Source organism: Heloderma suspectum, chromosome 2, assembly GCF_057233095.1.
Source record: "Heloderma suspectum isolate Gila_16-S chromosome 2, 16-S_ref, whole genome shotgun sequence".
NCBI lineage: Eukaryota > Metazoa > Chordata > Lepidosauria > Squamata > Helodermatidae > Heloderma > Heloderma suspectum.
The window spans coordinates 367,193,083-367,211,609 of record NC_139459.1 but is presented as its reverse complement, the minus strand read 5'-3'; the positions used below and the strand labels follow the sequence as shown (position 1 = coordinate 367,211,609).

General features: G+C 45.7%; 1 protein-coding gene across 3 annotated transcripts in view; it reads left to right on the top strand.

Moving 5' to 3' along the window:
- LOC146355917 (uncharacterized) overlaps positions 1–16,804 on the top strand; it is a 62,899-nt gene extending 46,095 nt beyond the window's left edge. The window contains exons 1-6 of one of the 3 annotated variants that reach the window (XM_084830825.1): positions 5,354–5,436; positions 7,642–8,156; positions 8,325–8,460; positions 8,873–8,943; positions 9,308–9,434; positions 11,377–16,798. In XM_084830825.1, the coding sequence (XP_084686951.1) occupies positions 7,743–8,156; positions 8,325–8,460; positions 8,873–8,943; positions 9,308–9,434; positions 11,377–12,584 (1,956 nt within the window). In that variant the 5' untranslated portion in view covers positions 5,354–5,436; positions 7,642–7,742 and the 3' untranslated portion in view covers positions 12,585–16,798. Of the gene's footprint in view, positions 1–5,353; positions 5,437–7,641; positions 8,157–8,324; positions 8,461–8,872; positions 8,944–9,307; positions 9,435–11,376 lie in introns of those variants that run through there. The other 2 variants (XM_084830826.1, XM_084830827.1) reach the window with 2 other exon arrangements.
- The last annotated feature ends 1,723 nt before the right edge of the window (positions 16,805–18,527 follow it).

Here is an 18,527-nt window from a genome sequence, read left to right as displayed (position 1 = left end):
GGTTTGTTATATAGGAAATGGTTTCCACAAAACAGAGGGGAGAATTGTGAGGCTGAAAAGCAGCTGATTGTTCCTCAGCCAAAGCAGTTGTTGAAATTAGCTCATGATGTACCCGTAGCTGGTCATATCGGCATTGATTGTTCCTCAGCCAAAGCAGTTGTTGAAATTAGCTCATGATGTACCCATAGCTGGTCATATGGGCATTGGTAGAACGTGTGAACATTTGGCTGCCAATCTCTATTGGCCTAATATTATTAAAGAAGTATCCTTCATACAGAACCTTGTATTTTGTGTGGGAAAAGCATACAGTGTACCAGGCTTTGGTGTGCGGGAAAGAGGAAACAAATACAACAACGTCATTGCCGAACTGCATTCAAGTTCTGTTGGGTTAGCAAAAGCAGCCCTAGAAACAATTAATGAATTCAACCTCTTCAGTAATCTGGATTGCTTGTGGTCTGTCATATTCGCAGATCTTGATGCACACAACGGAAGAGGCAAACTCTTTGCGCACTGCTTCCGTGAGAATCGAAGTCTCATAACACGGATGTCGCTCTCCTACCTTGTATAAGTTACCCCGTGTTTGCAGTGGATGATGAAGTTTTGTACAGCCAAACGAGTGATAAGGTAGTTAGAAAATTAAAAGGCAAATATGAGTTCAAATGATTTTGGAGAGATGGCTATAGAACTGCATTAGAGAACACGTCTATGGTCTTCCAACCAAGGAAGCATAACATTTGGAAGCAGGATGGGAAGCACCTTATGTGGTTAAGGATAAATGTGATTTAACCACTTATATTAAATAAGGTTGTGCCTATCAGTATGCTTAAACCTTATTATTCTCATGAGGTTCCAGTGTACCATCTCACTGTGTTTACATTCACTGGAGTGACGTTTGCTTCCCCTGTGCTATCCAAACAGAGTTCTAGAAAAACAGATATTCCTGTCATAGGTGCCCTTGCAAAGCCTTTTGAGAAAGCATCCTCTGCTGACAGCTCATTAAGCAGCCGCAGTGACTCTGACCCAGAGGCTGTAGAAACAGTGATAGTGAAGTCAGAAATTAATCCCTTGCCCACTTCTGGAAGGGAAATGGTTGTGGCCAAGACAAGTAAGGGGCCTGTAGCAAAGAAAAGAGGACCAGGCATTAGGTCCAAAGCCTCCACAGCAAAGAAATTACAACAAAGGTGCAGAGCAACAGCAAAGCTAAAGAGACGGCTGCAATACAATTGCCTCTGCCCTTGTTGTCCAAAGTGTCCTGTGAGAGTCAGCTCTGAGAGTAAAGGGAAAGTTGTTGCCCATGTTCCTGGTGCAGGAGTCGCAGAAGACACACAAGACATTCTTGTTGTAGCAGTCAAGACTCCAAAAAACAACAAAAGAAAGATGTATTTTTTATTTTTGTTTAATTGTTTTTGTGGGGGTTTTGTTGTGTTTTTGGGGGTGGGTAGCCTGCCTGATAGGCGGAAGCGAGGGGGCCTGTGTCCACCTGACGGAGGCAGTGGAGGGAGTGTTGGGGGCAGGAATATACAGAGGCTGGGCGGCAGGCGCTGGCGGAGCACAAGGGGCAGGCCATGCTGGGTAAGGGGAATAAGGAAGAGATTAGTAATATCTATCCCCTGTTCTGGGCCTGTCCAGAGCCAAAGGATGGCTGGGGGAGGCATGACTCCACCTTCTGGCCTTTGTTTGCTGCTCTGCAATGCCAGGTCTGTTACCCAGAAAACATCTGTCATCCATAACATGATCTGGGATGAGGGTGCAGACCTGGTATGTATTACGGAGACCTGGCTGGCTGAGGCCGCTGCTCCAACTCTGGCGGCCATGTGCCCAGCTGGGTTCTTGTATGCACAGCAGCGGAGGGCTGGGGATCGGGGAGGGGGAGTGGCTGTTATCTACCAGGAGTCCTTGGTCTTCACCAAACCCCCTCTCCGGGAGACCAAGGTTGCTGAGTGCATGTACTGGAGGTTGGGCCCAAAGGGCAGTCTGGGGATTCTGCTCGTGTACCGTCCACCCAGCTGCACGACTGACTCCCTGGCCGAGGTGCTTGAGGTGGTCTCTGATGTGTGTGTGCAGTCCCCTAACTTATTGGTGTTGAGGGACTTCAATGTACATTCAGAGGCTGTCCTCACGGGAGCACCTCAGGACTTCATGGAGACGGTGGCTTCCTGGGAGCTGCACCCTATTCCAACTGGGCCCATCCATGTAGCCGGTCATGTGCTAGACCTTGTGTTTGTTTCTGGAGAAGTGGGGAGTGATCTGGAAGTCGGGGGTATATCCATCACCTCCTTGTCATGGTCAGATCACTATCTGGTGACGTTGGACTTCTCGGTTCCACAACCCCTCTGCAGGGGTGGAGGACCCATTAAAATGGTCCGCCCTAGGCGTCTTATGGATCCGAATGGATTCCTGAACACGCTTGGGGATTCTCTGGAGCACGCAAATGGCCACTTGGTCGAGGCCCTTGTGGGTGGCTGGAATCACTGGGGCATTAGATCGGGTGGATCTGAAACATCTTCTCCCTCTGAACAGGATTCGAACTGCACCATGGTTCAATCCGCGGTTACGAGCCCTGAAACAGGAGGTGAGACAGCTAGAGCATCAGTGGCGGAAGTCTCGCTCCAAAGATGATTGGACATGGGCTAGAGCTGTATCTTCAGCCTATCACGTGGCGGTGAAGGCAGCAAAAAAGGAATATTATGCTGCCTCTATCGCGTCCACAGAGTGCTGTCCCAGGAGGCTGCTCCAAGTGCTCCTGAGCCTGGTTGGTCCAGTTGCTCCGGAACCGCTGGAGCATTCTAAGGCCTCCTGTGAGGCCTTGGCAAGGCACTTTGCAGATAAAAATGATCAGATCAGGAGTGTTATTCCATGCGCTGTGGATACAGTTAGCAAGCGAGAGGCGTTCTGTGGCAAACCAGTTTTGTGGGATCGGTTCCAGCTTCTTCCTTCTGATGAAGTGGACAAGGTGCTTTCATCTGTAAAGCCAACCATCTGCTTACTTGATCCCTGCCCATCTTGGCTCATTATGAGCTGCAGAGAGGGGCTGGGTGAGGGGATCAGGGCGGTGGTGAATGCCTCCCTTGAGGAGGGAGTGATGCCATCAGCGTCAAGGAGGCAGTGATAAGACCGCTCCTAAAAAAGCCCTCCTTGGATCCCCAAGTCCTGAACAACTTTCGCCCAATTTTGAATCTGCCATTTTTGGGCAAGGTGATTGAGTGGGTGGTGGTGATGCCGTTGAAGGCACACTTGGAAGAAGCCGATTATCTAGATCCATTTCAGTTGGGCTTCAGGCCTGGGCATGGGACAGAAACGGCCTTGGTCACCTTGGTGGATGATATGAGGAGGGCTTTGGATAGGGGTGAATGCTCCTTCCTTGTTCTCCTCGACCTCTCAGCGGCTTTTGATGCCGTTCACTACGGTATCCTCCTGGATTGCCTGGAGTGGATGGGCATTGGTGACATCATATTACGGTGGTTCCAGTCCTTCCTCTCTGGCAGGTACCAGAGGGTAGCACTGGGAGAGGAGGTGTCAGACCCGTGGCCACTCATGCGTGGAGTGCCACAGGGTTCCATCCTCTCCCCGATGCTATTTAATATCTATGTGAAGCCACTGGGGGCTATCATCAGGAGGTTTGGGGTGCGGTGTCATCAATATGCGGATGACACGCAGCTCTACCTCTCGTTCAAATCTTCACCAAGGTTGGCCATAGAATCCCTGTCCAAATGTCTGGAGATGGTAAGTGGCTGGATGGGGAGGAATAAGCTGAAGCTGAACCCTGACAAGACCGAGGTACTTTTGGTGGGAGACAAGAGGAGGTTGGGGGATGTTGACCTGGTGTTGAATGGGGTACAGCTACCCTTGAAAGACCAGATCTGCAGCCTGGGGGGTCATTTTAGACTCCCAGCTGTCCATGGAGGCTTAGGTGTCAGCCATGAGCCAGACAGCATTGTATCAACTCCATCTGATACAGCGGCTGTGCCCCTACCTTCTCGACCATCTGCTCCCATCGGTAGTACATGCCCTGGTCTCCTCTCATCTAGATTACTGTAATGCGCTGTACGTGGGGTTACCCTTGAAGATGGTTCAGAAGCTGCAGCTGGTGCAGAACGCGGCAGCTCGCCTGATTAAAGACAGCCGCTGGCGTGATCACATCACTCCGGTGCTGAAGGAGTTGCACTGGTTACCAATTGTTTTCCGGGCCAAATTCAAGGTGCTGGTTTTTACCAGCGTAATACTCACTCTAATGTGAACATTGAAGCCAACAAGGAGCATTCTTGGTGGTACTCATTTGCAGAATGTTTGAAGAAGTCCATTGTAAACATTACATCTACGGAAGGGCAGCTTTTTTGTCACTTCGAAAATGCTTGCAATGGCCACACAATGACAGTTCAATTGTTCGTTTGGGGTCTTTTCCCCATTGGGTTTACATTCTCATGGGCCTGATATGGCCCACGGTCTCTGCTGCATGCCCAGCGCATGCTCACCTTATGCAAGTAGGCTCTTTTTAAAGCTTCCTCTCAGACAAGCATAACAATTTAGGTGTAAGCAATGTTCAATTTAAGCAGATCTCCCTCTCCCACTAGCCCCCAAACAAAAGCCTAGTCAAGGTTAAGCTTCAGATCCTCTATCTCACCAACCCCACGTCTTAAAGATTTATCTTTATCTCTTTTCTAGTTGGAAGGCCTGTTACTTAACAAGTCCTTTTCCAAAACATCTTGCTCACTATGTATAAAAAAACTCCCCTAAGAGCCAGCAATTCAAGCTAGTAATTAGACCAGTGACTGCAAGCACCAATTAGGATCGGGCCTTTTAGCCCAAAGGTGACGAAGTGTCAGTCAGGCTCTGCCATCAACCACATTGGCTCTGAGGCGGCTCTAGCTGTGACAGGAGTGAGCTGTGCGGGAGGCTGCTAGGATCATAGCATCATAGAATAGTAGGGTTGGAAGGGGCCTACAAGGCCGTCGAGGCCAACCCCCTGCTCCAGAGAGGAAGCCCCATGGAACGTGTGAGCAGACGCATCCAGGATGGGCCCTATGGCTTCCTCCCACCCTGTTAAAGTTTCAGAATCCTGGGCTGACTTCTTGAAGCTCCTGGCAAGAACAGGGAGAACCACGTTTCATAACCAAAAATAAAACTCGCACTGGCTCGTCAGAGTCACTCAGCAAGGAACGAAAACGTCCAGAGCAGAAAAGGGAAAACATTGACAGCAGCGCGGGAGGGGAGGGGAAGCCAGACGCCGATGTGGTGCAAATGCAAGACGTTTCCCTGGTCCTGCTCGGAGAGACGCAGAGAAAAGGATCTTGCTGCGCGGCCTCCTGAGGGTTCAGTGAGATGAAGGAGGAGATTCCTAGATAGGAAGAGAATCGGGGCAGGAAGGGAGAGGACGTGGCCTCCGCAGGAAATGCACCTTCCCCTCCCTCGACATCGCTGTCTCCTGTGTGGGACCAGGTGAGACCCCTCCTCCGCCTTGTGCATTGGGGTGAAGGGGGTCCCTGGGCTGAAGGGGAGGGGGAGGGACATGGGGGGCAAGAGGGGGGACATGGGGGCAGGAGGGGGAGGAGGGGAGGGACATGGGGGGCAGGAGGGGGGACATGGGGGCAGGAGGGGGAGGAGGGGAGGGACATGGGGGGCAGGAGGGGGAGGAGGGGAGGGAAGACCCAAGGAGGGAAGACCCAAGGAGGGGAGATGCCCAGATTCAACCCCCAGGATGTCAGAGTGGGATTTGATTTTGCGTCCCGGGGGCGGGGGGGGGGGAGCTGGACCCTCCCCCTATTTCACCCCACCAGGAGGCGACCTCTGTGGCTGGCCCACTCGGGATTCCTTCCCACAATGTCAGGGAGCTTCTCCGTTTCCTCCGTTCGGCAGCCCAGGTGGCCGCTTTGATTTACCAGACGGAGGGGGATCGATCAAGGCGAGCTGCAATGCAGATTGAACTGCTCTGCATTGTTGAGACTCATCCCCCCGTTCATCAGGCATCCTCCACCCCAGTGGGGGTCTCCTGATACAATTCTGCATGTAGCCGGGCTTGTTCTCTACTGGATTGGCCAGACTGACAACAGCAGACGTAGCTGGGCGGAGGGAGACAGGCATCCCAACCAAAGCCGGCCCTCCCGTGGGGCATCTGGTTTGGTGAGGCCGGAAATGGCAGCCTCATTTTTAGTTATTTAGGGCGCAATCCTATGCATGTTTAGACAGAAAAAAGGCCTACCATTCCCAGCATGAATGCTGGGAATTGTAGGCCTTTTTTCTGTCTAAACACGCATAGGATTACACCTTTAATTGGCTACTATTGACATTCTACTGCTGCAGGAGTGGGGGCAGAGGGGAGAGGGTGTCTAGGCTTTTTTTTTCGCTAAAGGCAGCAAAAGATCTTGTGCCAATCCTGTGATGCAGGCCGGCAGAGAGAAGCAGCTGGAGAGGAGTCTTTTTGGAAAAAGAAGGCTGATAATAGATATATAAATACATGGGGAGGGGTGGAATAAAAGAGAATAAAGAGGTGTTAAAAATCCTGAAGAAGAAAAAAGCAAACCACAAAAGAGCACAAGCGGTTTCTGTGGGGCACAATCTCTGTGGTCTCCTTGGAAGCAAGGCGCTGGCCTGGTAGAACTTTTGCTCTTTTCCATTGAGGCAGTTCTTGGATATGATATTTAGGAATGGAGCCTCCATCTGCTAAGGAAGCAAACCTCAGAAAAATCAGGGAGAAATGTTATGTGTCTTTTTAACTATTTAATATAATACACAGTCTGTCCAAAGGAAAGATAAATGTATGTGTTCATCAGAATTTTTAGCTTCTACGCATATGTGAATTCGGTTGATTAATACACTGACCTTTAAAAATCAGCTGACTAATCAACCAAGATTTCTTTAGATGTCTGACAGACTTAATTTACGTCACTATTAAGGTAGTTTAATGTAAAAGAGGCTAAAGGAGAAGATGGCAGCAGACTTTATCACAGGAAGAGGTTTGCCTGTGGGCTGGATGAAGAACAGGTAAACCCTTAAGGGAAGGCATGTACTTTCAGTGGGATGAATGGGTAGAGAGGGACTGGTGTGTGGTGGGGGAGGGAATGAGAAATCTTCTGACCCTCAAGCAATTGAAGGACTTTGATCTGTGGCTCTCAGGTGAAGGATCTTCCCCAAGTCTCTAGTTTCTCTTTGAGTCCTGGCATTCTCCTGGCTTTCCTTCCTTGTCCCTTCAGAACATGACCTGTTTACTAGCTGGAGTCCTGCACATGTCATGTCATTTTTATTTATTTTATTTATTTCATATCTATACTGCCCAATATACTGAAGCTCTCTGGGCGGTTCACAGAAATTATAACCAAAAAGTACAGGATAAAACAATATAAAATATGGAAGCATTAAAACCACAATATAACAATACAACGAGAATAAAACCTAGCAGCAATGCAGAGATTCATAATACAGATTTAAAACACCAAAGCTAAAAGACGAGGAAGCTAAAATGCTAAAATACTGGGAGAATAAAAAGGTTTTCACCTGGTGCCAGAAGGAATATAATGTAGGCTCCAGGCAAACCTCTCTAGGGAGCTCATTCCACAGCCGAGGTGCCACAGCAGAAAAGATGCTCTTCCTTCATCTTGTCCTGACAAAATATTAATTCTTTAACAGAACTATGTTCTGCCTTTACAGAATCTTAGTAGCACTGCCTCATATGGCAATCTTTGCCCTGATATAGAAGAGGGAGGGGTTTCTTGGCTTCCTTGGAGGCTTCCTTGGAACACGAATCAAAGATGGCTAAGCAAGACTCAGCTGGTCTTGAAGCAGGAAGTGTCCCTGATGCCATTAAGATGGGAAGCAGTGAGGAATTCTGGGAAACAATGGTGCAGAAGGTTGTGGGTGAGGACATGGTCAGCTCAAACGTGCAGCTCCAGCGTTTCAGGCAGTTCCGCTACCAGTCTACCAAGGGCCCCCGAGAGGTTTGCAACCAACTCCACGACCTTTCCCGTGGGTGGCTGAAGCCAGAGCGACACACGAAAAACCAAATCCTGGACCTGGTGATCCTGGAGCAGTTCCTGACCATCCTGCCCATGGAGATGGCGAGCTGGGTGAGAGAGTGTGGAGCGGAGACCAGTTCCCAGGCGGTTGCCCTGGCAGAAGGCTTCCTCCTGAGCCAGGCAGAGGACAGGAAGCTGGAAGAGCAGCAGGTGAGAGCATTTCATCCAAAGGGTCAGGAATGTGAGGGAGGGTATCTTAACGCCCAACCCGTTCTGGAAATCACCTGAGGAGAGATGTTCCATACCTCTCCTCCCAGCATTTTGCCTCTCATTCCTTTTCTGATCATTCTCTGCATTCCATATCTTGAATCTTCATAGCTGTTTCAGGTACAGAGTCTGTTTGCAGAAGTGGGACCTGATTTCCCCGCAGCAGAGAAGAATCCATCAAAGACCAGACAGAGCCCCCCACACAGGGGGATTTGGCAGGAGGGTGACAGACGTTCCACCTTACAGGGTAAGGATTAATTTGGAGTGTGTGTATTTCAATCTGCTCTCTGGAGAATGTAAGAGAACCATTTCTTGTGAAGATGCTTGTCTCCAGCTTTTTCCGCAATTCAAAACTATGGTTAAGTTTCAGCATTTGGAGATTTTATACATGGAAACCAACAGAATGATTTGTGGCAAGAGCCCAAATGGGGAAATATGCATTTTCACCCGAATGAACTCTCAAAACACAAAGAAAAGGCATCTTGTAATGTGCAGGTGTTCTTAGACTTCCATCGCTTCCTGTGCAATTCTATGCATTTGACTGGGAAGTGAGTCCTTTTGTGTCCCAAAGGGCTTACTTCCACGGAGTTTAGGACTGCAGTCTCAATCTCTGAGACAAACATGTGCTACTGGCTTCCCATCACTTTTGTCTCCCACAGGGGCTGGAATGATGCAGGCAATAAATACACAGCCTTCTCTTTTTCTTTGTGATGCAGTGCAACTGGATCAGGTAGGCAAAAATATCGCTGGGGAGACAGGCAGGGAGCAGCCTGGTTCCTCTATCCCTTGCTGACCTCCTTGGGCCAGAATACATCTTTTTCCTTTTGTTTCCTTCTGGCAGAGCTAAGATCATACGGAGAGCCCTGCTGGATGGAACCAAAGGCCCATTTATTCCAGCATCCTTTTTCTCAGAGGGGCCAGCCGGATGCCTCTTGGGAAGCCCACAAGCAGGACCGGAGGGCCATAGCTGTTTTTCCTGTTGCTCCCCCCAGCAACTGGTTTTCACCCCAAGAAAGTCTCAGTCCTGAAGTATAATGCCCAGCCACCGCACTTTATGTTATCCTTGAGAAGGAAGTTTTTCTTTTTTCCTCCAGGGTCTGGTGACATTGGAGGAGGTTGCTGTGTGCTTCACGGGGGAGGAGTGGGCCCTGCTGGATCCTGACCAGAGAGCCCTGTACTGGCAAATCATGGCAGAGAACTGTGAGATCGTGTCCTCTCTCAGTAAGGTTCCCTGTTTTCATCCTTGATTTTAGTGCTTTTTTTGGTACTTTGAGGCTTTCTTTTACGGCAGAGCCCTCAGAAGGAAATGTTCATGAAGAAAATAAGATACTTTAACGTATATTAAAATCATCACTATTTTAAGGCAGCAACTTAAAGACACCGGCCTCAGACATACCACAGACATTTTCACAAGACATATTAGGACAACTCAGAGTCTCGAAAACCAGCAGCAGCAAAACACTGATTAGGGAAAGGCTGCCGGGAAGAGACATGTTGTCAAGACCTAGTTGAAGGCCTCCCCTGCAGGGGCCACATGGACTTCGATTGCATATTTCAGCACCTCCAATCCCTTCTTCCAATCGACCACAATTTGTTTATTTTTATTTACTAAAACATTTATAATACTGTCTTTCCATTTAACAAAAATCCATGAAGGAGGTAAAAGTGGTGAGACATCAATACATAATATCAAAAAACAACAGTCAGCGTCTGGTCCTGAAATCATCAGGAAAATTGAGAGCTGCAACAAATATAAATATAGAATTGACCCATCATACAATCTCAGATGCCTGACATATCAAGTGTACTGAAGGCAGATAGGGAGGTTTCTAGGGAGGCAGCCAGCACCCCAAAATGCTGTTAGCTTACAGAATCCAAACCCAGCTGTTTCTCTCTTAGGGCGCAATACTGTGCATGTTTAGACAGAAAAAAGTCCTACATCTCCCGGTATTCCTCAGCCACTATGGCTGGCTGGGGAATGCTGGGAGTTGTAGGACTTTCTTCTCTCTAAACTTGCATAGGATTGCGCCCTTAGTCTCTCCCAAACTCTCTATTCACACATAGACACCCAGATGACAGCCTCCTTAGCTGGGCTGGAGGGATGAAAGAGATCTGCTTCTCTCTGTCTGAGACTAACAGAACTCCAGGGTTTGCTGTGTTCTGAACAGCAGGTGGAATCCGACTGATACAGGGAAGGCCAGGAGACCAAGGTGGTGTCAGTAGCGTCAACACAGGATAGTACTGGTCCAAGAGCTATGAATGGAATCGCTCTAGTACCAGAATACTGAGTGCACGAAACTCTGGATTTTTATTCAGTTTCCACAAGTCCTTCGAAGGCATGAAGGGTTTGATGTCTGATATTACAAAGCCGCAAAGGAGTTACAGGAAGATTCCCAGGTGGTGACAAGACCCGTTCCAGGCTGAGAGTAATGGGACTCAGACAATTCCTTGCCAGAGCCATCTCAAATATAACAAGTGGCGATTTGGGATGGGTGCAGAGTAAAAGAAGTGCTAAGCCTGCAGCTATTCATGACTGCATCTTTCCTGGAAGGCTAAGAAATTCATGGTCAACCACCTGAAGTGGTAATTTACTTATCTTGGGGAAATCAATGCAGGGCTGGCGTATGCTTGTATGATTAATTTCTGTTTGCCCATTTCAATGCTTTCTAAAGATGTGCACTTTTGATTTGCTTACTAATGCTAGATCTGGCCTTGTGTATGTGGCCTATAGGGCTATTAGGCAAGATCACTTCTGTTACTTTCCCTGCCTTGGCACTGGCAGGAATTTGTTAAAGTAACCATGTCTGTGGTTGCAAAATTTCATCAGATTTGTGCAATACCACCCTACTGAGGTAACTCAGCCTGGTAACAAGTCTGTGATGTAGGCTAGACTGAGCAAGAGTAACTGGCCCAGAAACACACAGTACACTTCATTTCTCAGCTGAAAGCTGAACCCAGGTCTCCGTGGTCCCAATTGTGCCAGACCACCAGTCAGTTAATGGCAGTCAACAGGGGGAGTTAAGCACATGCTAAGAATTGCATCCCATCAAACTCTTTTCAGTTCTTTCTTTTATCAATATCATCAATTGAGGTTCTATTTGAGGTTCTTTTTGAGCTTCTGTTGCTAACTCAGGCTTTTACCAACTTCATGTCTTCATTCCAGAAGGTGACTGGTGGGAAACAGAGAATGAGACAGAACCATGTGGGAGGTCAACAGAAAGAGCCAAGTGTGAAAATAGCGACGAGCAGAGAAGGAAAATGGAAGCAAATTGGAATACAAGGAATAATTCCTTTGCTTCTCAGGGCAATGGCTACCATGATATCATAACTGAAGAAGAAATACATAAAGGTCAGGAAAAGAATACGTACCATATGTGTACAAAAACCTTCAATTCTGAATCAAACAGTGAAGTTCATTGCAAAATTCACACATTGAAGAAACCACATAAATGTCTGGACTGCGGAAAAAGCTTTGGTAAGAAGATACATCTCACTCGTCATCAAAGAATTCACACAGGGGAGAAACCATATCAATGTTTTGAGTGCGAAAAGAGCTTCAGTCGGAAGATGTCCCTCACTTGTCATCAAAGAACACACACGGGGGAGAAACCATATGAATGCTTGGAGTGTGGAAAGAGCTTCAGTCAGAAGATAACTCTAACTCAACATCAAAGAATTCACACAGGGGAAAAACCATATCATTGTTTAGAATGTGGAAAGAGCTTCAGTCATAAGATAACTCTCACTTCTCATCAAAGCTTTCACACAGGGGAGAAACCATATCATTGTTTGGAGTGTGGAAAGAGCTTCAGTCAGAAGATAAATCTCACTCAGCATCAAAGAATTCACACAGGGGAAAAACCATATCAGTGTTTGGAGTGTGGAAGGAGCTTCAGTCAGAAAATAACCCTAACTTCTCATCAAAGAACTCATACGGGTGAGAAGCCATATCATTGTTTGGAATGTGGAAAGAACTTCAGTCGGAAGATGCATCTCATTTCTCATCAAAGAATTCACACAGGGGAGAAACCATATAAGTGCTTGGAGTGTGAAAAGAGCTTCAATCAGAAGATAGCTCTCACTTCTCATCAAAGAATTCACACTGGGGAGAAGCCATATCATTGTTTGGAGTGTGGAAAGAGCTTTGGTCATAAGATAACTCTCACTCAACACCAAAGAACTCACACGGGGGAGAAACCCTATAATTGTTTGGAGTGTGGAAAGAGCTTCAGTCATAAGATATCTCTCATTCAGCATGAAAGAACTCACACAGGGGAGAAACCGTATCATTGTTTGGAGTGTGGAAAAAGCTTCAGCCAGAAGACAAATCTCACTTCTCATCAAAGAATTCACTCAGGGGAGAAATCATAGAAGTGTGTGGAGCCTGAAAAGAGCTTCAGTGGAAATAAAAACCTTGCTTCTCACCAAAGAAAGCACAGAGGCGGGAATGTGGAACTGCTTAGAATGTGGGGAAAAGATACCTGATTTTACTGTTCATCTAATAACTCATGCAGGGGAGAAACCATAGAAATACTTATAGAATGGAATTAAATTAATTTACGATAAACCTTTATTTCACATAGGGTATACAATGCATAAAGGAATATCAACCAAGGACACTATTAATATGCTGAAGCTAAGACAGAAAGAGGCTTCAGTAAACAATCTTTCCTTTTATGTCAGTAGATAGTGAAAAATAATGACAGGCAGACAACAAATACTCCCAGAATATGGGCTGGGATAGATTTTCTCCTTTCAGTGCATTTCAAATTTCTTAATTTTTTTAAAGGGTTATGAATAAAAAGTATGTATTCCAATATTGAATAAATACATGGAATTAGCAAAACCAAGACAGTGCTTCATTAAAGTAGGAAGGGGTTGCTCCTTTGTTTACAGCAAGTAGAAAAATCATGTTCCAGCATTATAACCCTCGAAAGTTTATTGCTTATAAAAATGACACCTCTTAAACTAATCACTTGAGTCTTGGCTTTAGAGATCTACTTGATGAAGACTACAGTTGTGCCAAAATTCACACCGGTATGATAAAAATTGGCACAGGTACAGCAAGTTCAAAAGTGCTTACAGTTGACGCATTTATTCTTTGTACTCCAGTATTCGGAAAGGCAGATCATACATTTTTGTCAAACTTTTGTGAAAACTACTGATGTATTTTATTCTGGCTTACTGAAGATGGGTGTGTTTCATTAGTTTGGTGAAGTTCTAAGGACTGGGTCAAAGATTATTAAAGTTTTTGTACCCAATTAAATCATATAGTAGCAACTGCTCTCAAAGTTATTTCATCCATTCTTTGGTTGGTTCAAAAGCTAGAACACTGCCAGAACTCCACTGTTGTAGGATGGATTCTGTGTTGCAGAGAAAATATAGTGGAATCTATGTGCAAGGCCTACTCTTTAGTTATGAAAAGTGACTTCAAGAGGTCAGACAACACTCTGTGTTACTACCTGACAGTTCCTGATGTAATAAGCAGGCATGGTTCAACTCACAGGAGGATTTGTGGAGCTCAGCAGTAAGGTTCAGATGCTTTGTAAGGCTATACTGAACAAGGACAAAATGGGGTCCCATCTCTGACTCCAGGAACTCAATCCTCCGTATCTGGATTTGGCCCTGAAAGAATAAGGACAATTGTGGGTGTATGGTGGTGGTGGTGGTGTTAGCTGTAAGCAAACACAATTTGTGACCTCATCACTTGTCATGTGCCATGTCTGTTAAGCTATGAGCCTTAGTTTCCAATTTACTAGCTTTGTGCAGCTTCAGCCAATATGTATTCAGTGATCAAAATCCTGCTAGTTTAAGCCCAGAGTTAAGGCTTTCTCATGTCAGTTCAAGTCCCACAAAGCCAGGTAACTGTAAGCTTAAGGCTTATGCCTTAATTAACTGACATGCCCTGTGATCAGTGATGATATTGTGAAATGTCACAGATTGTGCTTGCTTACAACCGACCCTCCATGCACCCATGCTTTTCCTTGGTCTTTCAGGCCCAAATTCAAATGGGGAGGATGGAGTGGATGGTACCATCAAAGATGCAGCACGTCGTCCTGGTCCTGTATTGCCTTCTGAAACATCTGAGCTTACTGTAATGCCAGAGGAGTCCTCCTGGGTGTTGACTCAGGCCTCTTTGTTGCTTCTATCAGTTGCTGGCAGGAGGGGCTAAGCCGTGAGAGGGAGCCCTCTTCTAGCAACTTGGTTTTGCAGCACTGTGGTAAGACTGAATTTTCTCCTTCAGGATTTTGAAGTGCACCATGATGAATGAGAAATAAAATTCATTGGACGGCTTTATCAGAAATTGGAGGCTGTAATTCCGACCAATGGACTGGACTTTACTCTGATATCCCTTTATACTGGCCCCAGACAGAGACGTCCACTGTCTCCTGTCTTATTCTAGCAATAGAGCCCTTGGCCCATATGAAAAGACAGGATCACAGAGTTGAAGGGGTCAAACTCTGGGATCAGGAAGATTTGGTAAATGGCTTTGCTGATGTGTGTTGACTCATGCCTGTTTGCTACTTATGTCAGTTGCTGGCAGAAGGGGTTGAACAGTGAGAGAGAGCCCTTTTCTAGCAGCCCTCACCATCCATATGGGGTTTTTGGTGGCACTCCAACAAGACTGAATTGCATGAGGGTTCAAGTTTCTTATTCTGGATTTAAAACTTCACCATGATGAACGAGAAGAAAAATTCATTCACCGCTACACTGAGATTCCACCAGCAGGCGTGCTGCAAGAGAGTTGGGATTGCTTTGTAATCTGAGACACTTGGTTGAGATAGAATCTGTTGGGTAAATGAAAGAAAAACATTCCTTCTTGATCACATGGTGATTTTCTCCAGCACACCTGCTCTGGTTGCTTTGGAGCATCAGCTTCCTGGACAAGACAGTGTGGGTGGTATGGTGTTGCAATTTCTGGAAAATACTGGGACCTGTATTGCCCAGCCTGACCTACCTAATCAGTTAGGGAATTCCATGATCACATGCATCAAAGGATATTCTGCATTAGGATTCCATTTATTTGATTGATTGATTGATTGATTGATTGACTAGCTGCCCATCTAGCTGGCTACCTGGCCACTCTAGGCAGCGTACAATACTAATAACAACATGAAATACTATGAATTTACATAACTTAAGAAAACAATGTAACAAAACAACTCTGCTCTAAAAAACCCTAACCCACCCCAAATGCCCGCCTGAACAGCCAGGTTTATAAAGCCCGGCAGAAGCTCATCAAAGAAGCTCATCAAAGATTCCATGATTTTATTTCAGGACCCAATCCTACTCAACTGGGCCTCTCAGGCTGAGAGTAAAGTATTTCTCCAAGTACACTCTTGTGGGAATCTTGTAATACTTCACATTTTGGGAACAATCCATGCCAGGACATAGAATTGTGAATAGCTGGCAGTGGAGGTTCTAGGTTCAAAACAAACGTGATGTGTGGCAAATCGAGGGGGTATTAGGTCATGAGCAGCAACAGCCATAAACTAGGAATGTTAACCCAGAGAGGGATGCTTGAAAGGAGAAATGTCAGGTCTTCCAGAGTAAAACACAAATATAACTATTTGGAGACAGTTGATTAATCTGTCATTCATATATCGATTGCATGCTATGATGATTGTGGATGTTTCACAGACATGTTTCTGTAGCTAGAAATCCAGCTACCAGGAGATATAAATTTTTAGAGTACATTTAGTAACAATATTTATATTAAGGGGAAGCATAAAATCTGAATGTATGTAAGCAGATGATCAGTGTAAAAAGGTTTGTGCAAAAGGCAGTTCAGTAGTCAAAGATTTCAGTTCTCTTTGGGAGAACTCAGATGCTTTGTTTGATTTTGGAAGACTAAGTATATGCCTTATTTACTATGATGTTTTGCTCTTCATAGGCCTTCTTTCTAAAAATGTATCACGATGTTCTGATTTCTGCTTGTAACAGCATTGTACACGTAGTATTTATTCTGTATTAGGGATCCGCCTGAAATAACGAAAAGACAGGAAAGATTGCCTGGTCTCAGAGAGTTGCTCCAGAACAAAAAAGTTGTGTGTTTAATACCAGAAATCAGAACCTGTATTCCTGGTGACACTTTCCCTGCGGAAAATTGTGTGGGAGTGGTTACCTGGTCATCTAGGGTCAACTAAATAGTGGAGTTATATGACTGTAACATCTCAGGATGCATGCTATGAATCTGTATATGTATATATGCATTAATGTTATGACTATTTTTCTTGTAAGTAGACCTAGAGAGTGAATGGTATGAGTGATATATATTGTATATGCATATGTGAGATTGGTGGAATAAATGGGTTATGTTTGAAATAGTGTGTGTGTGATATATAAACAGGGAGCAGTCCCTGTGGAATTTTAGATAGGGAAGAGATAGATACAGTTTGTGAGGAGATAGATAGTGCCTAGGATCTGTGCTTATAGGATTAGGTGGGGATTAAGTATGTCTGTAAGAGAAGATAGAAGGTTCTAAAGTGACTTATTACTGTAACTCAAGTATTTATGTACAGGAGGAGAGTAAAGTGGTTATTTACTGTAACACCATAATTCTGTAAATAATAAATATTTATTTGCTGTTCAAAATCCTATGCCTATGGCTCGTAGCTACCAAAGGGTAAAAGTGATAAGAGTAATATATGTCAGAATAAAAAGCCAGGGTGTCCCTCTCACCTCAAGAAGTAAAGGGGTTGGACCTGAGGTAAAGGTCCTGGTGGTAGTGTTACAGTGTGTGTGGTGGACGGTGTTGCCTGCTGTGGGAAATACTAATAGAAAAGTATTCTCACTGGTAAACAGGCAGGAATGCCACACATCTCATAGAAACCCTAGGTAAAGACAGATTTGTCACAAGTTAAAATAAACAGCAATAAGTTTATTTGAAGAGAACTCTTCCCTATATCCTAAAAGGACTAAGAGTAGTATATACATGTTTTAGACAAAGCACAACATTTGTTAGCCTTGCCTGATATCCAAGAAATAGCATCGGGAGAGGACATTCTGTGAGAAAAACTGGTTGCTGGATAGTGAGACCTTTTAAAGATAACACCCAGGTCTTTACAAATAAATAAAATACAATTCTACACCCTCCAAAAAAGCAGTATTTCTCCAACTGGAGTGTATTTTACAGAATTCATTCTGCCTTTGTGAGTCGTGAGCAGGAAGCAAGAACTCTACAGGTCCTAAAGAGCCCCTTGCCCTCTGACGGCTGACGCTCTCCTTCAGCCCCCTCCCTCCTGGCTTCTCAGACTTCAAGGTGTGGCCCACCCCTTTCAAAAGTCTGCTGTACCCTAAGAGTTAGGAACTTGCTTTTGAAAAAGGAAAATAGATCTTCCAGAAGCAGCCCAATGTTGCGCTTCTACTTTGCTGCTGCAGCATTGCTCTCCATGGGAGAGGCATATCAACCTCCCTCCTCCTCCATCTAGAATTAACTTTTGTTGTTCAGTCGTTCAGTCGTGTCCGACTCTTCGTGACCCCATGGACCATAGCACGCCAGGCCTTCCTGTCCTGCGCTCCCTCCAGGAGCATGCTCAAGTCCATATTCATTGCATCAGTGATGCTATCTAGCCATCTCTTCCTCTGCCGTCCCCTTCTCCTTTTGCCTTCAGTCTTTCCCAGCATCAGGGTCTTTTCCAGAGAGTTTTCTCTTCGCATTAGGTGGCCAAAATATTTGAGCTTCAGTATCTGTCCTTCCAATGAGCACTCAGGGTTGATTTCCTTGAGGATGGACTGATTTGACCTCCTTGCAGTCCAGGGGACTCGTAAGAGTCTTCTCCAGCACCACAGTTCGAACGCATCAATTCTTCGGCGCTCAGCCTTCCTTATAGTCCAGCTCTCACAGCCATACATTACTACTGGAAAAACCATAGCTTTGATTAGACGGACCTTTGTCGGCAAGGTGATGTCTCTGAATTAACTAAAGAACAGTAAGTATAAGTCTTACAGTTTGGAGCATCTCTGTCCTTGTCATGGGAAAAGGTAATTTGGTGGAAATAGTGGAGACCCAGGATTTGCTTCCATTGGAGTTAGTCTTAACTCTTACTTGGCCTATTCATGCTTGTCTGGTCTCTCTGGATCCAGTCCAGACTGTGAAAGGAAACCACATCCAATGGCCCTGGATGCTGGGTTCCATCTGGCCGGTGGACCTGGAAGCTCAAACAACAGTCTAATTCCCAGTCAATAGAGCTGATTCTGTGTTCGTTCAGTGGGTCTACATTTCCCCCCTGGCAGGGTCAGTAACCTGCTGCTGTGGCCTCCTTACATACACCATGTCCTCCTTCTGTACTGCTTCCTCTTTGCTTTCCTCCA